The sequence below is a fragment of the Arachis duranensis genome, chromosome 7 (genome assembly GCF_000817695.3).
Source record: "Arachis duranensis cultivar V14167 chromosome 7, aradu.V14167.gnm2.J7QH, whole genome shotgun sequence".
Lineage (NCBI taxonomy): Eukaryota > Viridiplantae > Streptophyta > Magnoliopsida > Fabales > Fabaceae > Arachis > Arachis duranensis.
The window spans coordinates 47,672,105-47,680,401 of NC_029778.3; the positions used below are offsets into that span (position 1 = coordinate 47,672,105).

At 35.4% G+C, this 8,297-nt stretch overlaps 1 protein-coding gene across 1 annotated transcript; it reads left to right on the forward strand.

Annotated features, from left to right (window-relative positions):
* Positions 1 to 2,138: 2,138 nt before the first annotated feature.
* LOC107458829 (YTH domain-containing protein ECT2) lies at positions 2,139 to 7,062 on the forward strand (the record flags this gene model as incomplete). Its single annotated transcript, XM_016077036.3, is given in 9 exon segments — positions 2,139 to 2,761; positions 2,862 to 2,932; positions 3,158 to 3,323; positions 3,417 to 3,493; positions 4,140 to 4,580; positions 4,662 to 5,162; positions 5,272 to 5,484; positions 5,580 to 5,732; positions 6,381 to 7,062. Coding segments are annotated over 9 exon segments (1,749 nt in total). The 3' UTR covers positions 6,486 to 7,062.
* Positions 7,063 to 8,297: the final 1,235 nt, after the last annotated feature.

Genomic DNA, 8,297 nt, shown 5'->3' on the forward strand with positions numbered 1-8,297 from the left:
CTTGTGCCAGTTCCGGCGTTTAACGCTGGAAATCTTGAGGGTGACTTTGAACGCCGGTTTGGGCCATCAAATCTTGGGCAAAGTATGGATTATCATATATTGCTGGAAAGCCCAGGATGTCGACTTTCCAACGCCATTGAGAGCGCACCAATTGGGCTCCTGTAGCTCCAGAAAATCCACTTCGAGTGCAAGGAGGTCAGAATCCAACAGCATCTGCAGTCCTTTTTAGTCTCTGAATCAGATTTTTGCTCAGGTCCCTCAATTTCAGCCAGAAAATACCTGAAATCACAGAAAAACACACAAACTCATAGTAAAGTCCAGAAAAGTGAATTTTAACTAAAAACTAATAAAAATATATTAAAAACTAACTAGATCATACTAAAAACATACTAAAAACAATGCCAAAAAGCGTACAAATTATCCGCTCATCAGGTATTCCGAGTAGGATCTGGGATGGGATGACTGTGAAGAGCTTCAAACTCACAAATGTTGGGCGTAGTGACAGACGCAAAAGGATCACTGGATCCTATTTTAGCACAAGTGAGAACCGACAGATGATTAGCCATGTATATGGACCTTTTTCACTAAAAGGACGGATGGTAGCCATTGACAACGATGATCCACCAATATACAGCTTGCCATGGAAGGAGCCTTGTGTGCGTGAAGAAAAAGACAGTAGAAAAGCAGAGATTTAGAAGACAGAGCATCTCCATAACTCCAACCCATTCTCTATTACTGCATAACAAGTATTTATTTCATGTTCTTTTATTTTTCGCAATCAAAACTAAGAACCATTATTGATATCCTGACTAAGAGTTACAAGATAACCATAGCTGCTTCAAGATAACAATCTCCGTGGGATCGACCCTTACTCACGTAAGGTATTACTTGGACGACCCAGTGCACTTGCTGGTTAGTTGTACGAAGTTGTGTATCACAATTTCGTGTACCAGAAGGCTCCTAGATAAAACCTTTTCATCTATATTATATATATCTTTTACTTTGAGGTTGTAGCGCCTCGCCACCTCAGTTTTTACTTCCTAGGTGTAAAGTTTCGTGTGGTAGGGTGTTACAAGCGAGGCCTCTGACATAAAAAAAAATAAATGATCACAATTAAAAAAATATTGTATACATGTATTGAGATAACAAATTGAATTAACTATTATATACATTTGTTTAACAGAAATTTACACATATGTACTAACTGAATTTATATAAAAAATTTTTACGTTAATATTTACTTAGTTAATTAATAAACATTTTTTCAATACGTTACTTAAAATAAAAACATTAACTAAAATAATTAATAATCTAATTAACAAATTTTTACTTAATATTAATAATTTAATTTAGGTAAATACCGAATTACATAATTGTTCACTTGCAAAATAACTTTTACTTGGATAGTCAATAACTAAATTAATAAATTAAGAAACATGTAACTAATAAATTAACTTTAAGAGTTGAAAAACATGTGTTCCATCACATAATATCTAAATTAACAATTATGTACTTAAAAACTTAATTAAAAAAAAATTCAAAACCACATTCTTAAAATCATTTCTATCTGTGACTTGTTGCAAACGATATATTTAGTCACCTAATTATAAATTGTATTATAATTCTTGACAAGTATCCTAACCATGGCTATATATTTATGGAATAATATAAACGTCAAGATAACAAAATTAATAGAAAGTCGGCTGCCCCAACAACGTGCTATGTCGCGTTCAGTCGATTGATATCCAGATCACGTGCATCTGTGCATGCCATTTTTTTCTTACTCAATAATATGGTCAAAAAAGGATAAAAAAGACCAATAAATGGTGGAAAAGTTGAAAATAGGGCCTGATAAGTCACTGTGAATTACATCTATATATATAGACCTCATTCACTCTTATATTGTTTTTAATGTAAACGAGATAAGTTTACACGTATCTCTTATTTACACAATAAACGAGATAAGTCATCCTACATATTTTTGTAATAATTTTTAAAATTATTTATTTCATTAAATAAAATATTTTTTAATTTGACGAAGGAAACAAAATCCCAAAATTAGAGACATCTAAAGCTATTCATGATACACAAACAACAATCTCAAGTCACATATTTTTCTCCATCATTTTCTTCTTCTCCCCTTTTTTTCCCTTTCTCCTCGTGAAGAAGATTCTCTCCTTGTGTGTGTGTCTATTCTTCTTCCATTCGTTCAGAAGCGCAACCCTTTAAATAGCTTCTCTATTCAAAATCATATTTTCCAACCCAACAATTAAAAAAATAAAAAGAAGGAATTTTTTATTATCTTTTTAAGGATACACACACAACAATCCACACCGTGCTTCTCGCCCTTTCTTTCTTTTGCCATCACTTGTTCTGCCACAAAGGCCCCCCTTTTTTTCTTGCTGATTTTTCGACCCAGAAATCTAGAGAGTAACAAATCAAAAAGATAATCCATACCCAGAATTTCTGTCTGAAATAATTGTGGGGTTTATCTATTTTTTATTTTTGGTTTTTTCCAAAACAACTTTTTTTTTCTTTCAATTTTTTCAACTTCCTAGTTGAAGCCGACGTGTAAAGCTGAAAACATAAAAGGGTGTTTTTGTTTATTTTGCTTATTTTTGGTGTTTTGGATGATCTGTATTTTCCCGTGTTCAGTGGATTTGTTGTTGAAGGGGGGTTTTGAGAATATTTTGGTGAAGATTTTGGAGCTGAGTTTTTTTCTGGTGAAGTACTACTCCTATGGCTGCTCAATTGCAGAAACGTATTTCCTCTTTCTTTTCTACTATTTTCATGCATGGTTTATTATTATTATTATTTCCTCAATTTTTACTGATTTGAGTTGTATTTTTTGGTTTTGACAGCTGCGGATGAACTTGTTAGGAAGAAGCCTCATGGTGATTCTTCAACGGTTGAACTCAATAATTCCAAAATGGTAAAATTCCCATTTATGCCTCCACATGTCTTTCTTTCTGTTGCATGTGATCTGTTAAGTACAATTTTAGCTTCAAATCTGTGAGAATTTTGTTATTTTGCTGTTTTTATTATTTTGTTTATTTATTTTCCTGTTGATGTGCTTTCATTAAGGATTAACTGTTTCATTGGTTATGTGTAAGGCATGTTTTCTCACTGTGGTTACGGTTTTGTATATGTTGATCAGGTTCCTTCAAAGGGTGGAAGCTCTCCATCAGATGCAAGATCATGTGTGTCATCTGTAGGAGATGCATCTGGGAGTGGTAAAGAAGGAGATGTGGATCATGAGTACCTTGCCATGGATCAGAGTGTTCCTTTTCCTGGTGGTGGCTATTATGGCTACTACTATCCAGGTGAAAGAACCCTCCCTCAGATGGTTCTCTATTTCGTCTTGATTGTAATTGTATATTCATATGTTTCTCTTTCTTACATTAGAATGATCACAGGTTATGGTGGTTTCTTTGGAGAGCCAGATAATCAAGGATACTATGTTGGTGCTGATGCAGTTGATCTTCAGTATCCTGTAAGCCTTCTACGCTGACCCGTCATTGGTCATGTTGTTTTGATGTAATTGTTGAGTCATCTTGTGTGGTTGAATTGCTTTTTGTTTGGTCAATTTGAGTCGTGCCGACAATGCAATGATACGATAGTCTACTTGATTTCGGTAACATGTCTTGTGCTGGGCAAGGTAGAATAAAAACTGGGGGAATGGATTCTGCTTATGCCCCTAATTCTTGTGAAGTTTAACAATTAACATGGTCACCAAGAATCATATTCTTGGGCAAGGGTTGAATGCAAATTATAATAATTATAATAACAGTAATGTATTTCTTGGGGCTTGATTTGCTTGATTTTGTGTTTTCTTTGGGACTTGAATGGCATGCTGTAACCAAGTTGGTATCTGACATTCCAACTTCAAATTTTTTGAAACATTAAACAATTCTTATTAAACTGTTAATTTATGGCAAATGTGGCCAGTAAATGGGGTTTCCTTAAATATAGGAATTGCTATCTAGATCTTGGCATTCTCATTTTTTGGTCGTCCAACCACGGAATTGATCTTTTTTTTCTTTTGTTCTGTAATATCTTTAATAAAAGTCCCAGTACATATTTTTGTCCCCTTCCCTTTCCTTTTTTCTTTTCTTTTTTTTAATTTATTTTTTATTTAGGTTGTGCCAGCAGATAATGGATCTTATGCCTATCTCATGCCAGGATTTCAGACTGGCTACTCTTCATATTTTCCTCTGAATACAGCTGGCGTCGACGGGCAGTATGTTGGCCATCAAGTGTATCCCCCTGGCTCCATATTCCAACAACCAATTGGTTCACCTGGGTACTTCTCGTCTTCTCTACCTTATGGGGAGTTTCTGCCGTCAACATATTCGTGGGATTTGTCGTCAACCACACAAGATCGGTCACAAGGTGATGGCCGTAATGAGTTCTCCGGGAAACCAAATGGTAGAACAAATTTGTCTACACAGAATCATGCGGGTGGTATAGTGTCAAAGTCCCCACATGCAGCTAACTTAACCAATCAATTGGAAGCAAAGGGTTCAACCCCATCGTTGGATGTCTTGTCAACTCATGTTAAGCCAAAACAAGTTAACAAGGTAACTTTGCTCCATCATTAGGTGTTGTGGTTTATCTATCATTGTTTATATTATAATTTTAAATTTGCAATCTTTTCTCAGGCACCGTTTTCGGCCCTCCATTCAGAAACAATGGCAAAGGGTTGTTTGCCTGTCATCAAATTTCCAACATACAATCAAGGGAAGAGTGGATACCTCTATCCGAATAACTTGCTTAACGTGAAAGCATCTACAAAGAGTTGGGTTAGTACTGACAAGTTAAAACTGCGGAGCAAGGTTAATGGTTCGCTCAATGAGCAAAATCAGGGTCCTAGAACGACTAATGTGAAAGGTTCATCTGTATCTGTGGGAGCTGGGAGTGGAAATGCTAGTAGCAAAATCAGGATAGATCTATATAACAGTCCTGAATTTGTGACCAAATATGATCATGCACTTTTCTTCGTCATCAAATCGTACAGCGAAGATGATGTCCATAAGAGCATCAAGTACAATGTGTGGGCAAGTACTCCTAACGGGAATAAGAGGTTGGATGGTGCATTTCAGGATGCACAAAAGCGGATGGAAGAGAAAGCAAGCAAGTGCCCCGTATTCCTTTTCTTTTCGGTATGTGTGCAAGTTCAAATCTGATTGTGTTTCAAAAATTTCAGATACATCAACCCTCTTCTTTACTTTTTCTTTTTTATTCTTTTGGTGTAATTCTTGTTTACTACAGGTCAATGCCAGTGGTCAATTTTGTGGAGTAGCCGAGATGACCGGGCGAGTCGATTTCAATAAAAGTATGGATTTCTGGCAACAAGACAAATGGAATGGATACTTCCCTGTCAAATGGCACATCATAAAGGATGTTCCAAATCCTCAGCTACGACATATAATCCTAGAGAATAACGATCATAAGCCAGTAACAAATAGTCGAGACACACAAGAGGCAAGTCTTTTTTCATGTTTGAGTAAGGCAATTCTTTACTGAGAATTACTAAATTATTCTTTTTGTATGCTTATTGAAGTCTTGTTTGTTTGCAGGTGAGTTTTGCGCAAGGTATCGAAATTCTCAACATCTTTAAGAACTATATAGCAAGAACATCCATATTGGACGACTTTGAATTCTATGAGAGCCGCCAGAAGGTCATGCAGGAAAAGAAAATGAGGCAGTCTGTGCCCCACGCCAACATGCAGGTATCGATGCTCTTTCACTTGTTCGCAACACTATTCTAGGGTTCTTACCAATTATAGTACACCAATTTCTCACCATAATCTGTTCTATATAATTGGTATTGGCATCTGTGGTTGAGTGCATGTGATAGTGGGACCACGTTGGCATAATTTCGTTTGTACTAGCAGGAAACCTTTTGCAATAACTGGTTATATGCTATGCTTTGCCTAGTTGATAAAAGATCCTAAAGTTGATTCTCTTTACAGAATAATTTTGGAGAAGGAATTTCATAATATAAGCTCTTTTAGACTTTGGAGCATGTTATGTTATTCTTGACTTTAGCATTTCCTAGTTTATTAGCTGTAATTATATTCTCTTTTTGTTTACTTATTTAATGTGATCATGCTCATGTCCCTTTGAGATGCTTTGATAATTCTTTGGGACTTAATAAACTTTTTCATCCTTTGTAAAATATCAAAATTTTCTTTTTGATTCTTACCCTTAATTTGCGTTGTTAAAATACATTTAACAACCTGTCAGGTTAATATTTAACGAAACAAATTGAAACTAAGCACCAACCTGATCTTATTTAAATTTTGGTTTTTATTTTTTATTGGTGTAAAGTGTTTTGATCTTTTCACTTATTGATTTATGTCTTCTTTTGTTGGCAGCATGTAGATGAATTAACAACTACACTTGAGTCATTAGACATATCAAATGTGAAGAACAGCAACATGATGGAGGATCCGAAGTTGGTTGAGAAAGTGAAAGACTGAAGTGTTGGGGTTGATGCTCTTCCCAATGGACCCCACCACGTCAGCATGCCGGTTAAGATTGTTACAGCCAGTACAGTTTGGCACTTCCACTTGGACTAAAAAGTAAGCACAACATGATGTTCTCTTTAGGCCATAAAAATAAAAGGAAAAACAATGTTGGTGATGCTTTTAGGAAGGAAAAAAAAAGACAAAAACCTTATGAGGGGAAATTGATGGATGCATTTCCAAAATTGTACAAAAAAAGTTTACAAATTTAAGGAGTTTTTTAGAGTTAGTGAAATGGACCCGTCGCTGATTGATGCCATTTTACAAAGGTGCTATGACCTATGAGGGCATAAGTTCCTTTTTTTCATTTTATTTTATTTTATTCTGCACATCCTTCTTTTTTCTTGTTTTAGTTCAGAAATTTTAACAGAATAACAGTTCAAAATTGCAGTATTATGTTGTCCAAAATGAATGGGTTCCAAATGGATGATAGTGGAAAAATCATTGGGGTTTGAAAGTTTTGCATTATTTTTTTCCTCCAAGATTATAATATTAATTGTGGCCACGAAGTGGGTGGTGCACTATTATATGATGAGTCTTGAGTGTTCAAATTGTTTAGTCTAACTGGAATTATCAACCGGTAGAAATATAAAAATGGGCTAAAATTGAACTAAATAATGATTCCCTTTGGTCTACCATAATTGTTGATTTGACATTTCTGGTACGTTCATGATTTATTAATGACCACCAAATCTTCTATGCTTCATTTGTATTGAGTTGGAAAACGGATGCTCAAGACTTATCATGATTTCAGCATCACAAGTTTTCAATTTTATTTTTCATTTTATTAGAGAGAAAAAAGAGCAAACTAAAGTGTATAAAGCTTAGGGCAATGCAACCGTGAAGGAGGTTATTTTTTATCCTCACCTTCTGAAATGTGTTGGAGGAAGGAGAAGAAAACACGTGGAATGTTGGTTGCCCTTTGTCCGGCAGGTGCATATAATATCAGGATTAGTTATTTGAGTTTTTTTGGTTTGCTACAGGTCATTTTTTGGGAAGCAAATTGGGGGTGGGCTGGGTTTAAGTTTGGATTCTTTGTGGATGTGTGGGGCTAACCAAAAAATAATAATTGTTACAAAAACACCATGAACAATAATAATAATAATAATAATAATAGTAATAATAATAATAATAATAATAATAATAATAATAATAATAACAACCAACTCGTCCGCTTAAGCAAGTGTCGGGGGTTCGAATCTCGTCTTGCGCATGTAGCAATTCATTGGTCAGCGGCAGATCCTTAAATGGAGCTCAGATCCGTGACGGATTAGTCCTTAATCTGTCGGGTTGGGGGATACCGTGAAAAACCAAAAATAATAATAATAATTTCAAATGTTTTCTCACCGTTTTCTCTAATTTATTTCAAATAAGTTTTTGACATTGCCAAATATGCCTCTTCCCATCCATCGAACTTTTTATTCATCTTTAGTTTATGTTGTATTAGAAGTCTTTGGTATGGGTTGTGAGATGGATCGGAGATTTACGAGTCGAAACGGTCACTGGATTATCTGGCTGGAGCAATGAGGTTGGTACCTACAAAGACACTTTGACACTCAAGTCAGAATAGATCTAAGAGGTAAAAGGTATGTAGAATGAATGATGTATCTGAGGGGTCTCTAGCTCCCATTTATATAGCTAGTAGTAGTTATTTCATCCTATCTTATCTGGCTAATATAAAAGAGGTATTTCATCGCTGGAGGAACTTTTACTCGCCATTGTGCTTGGTCAGGGGCTCATTGCTTTGTTTCCCCAGTCAAGGTCAGG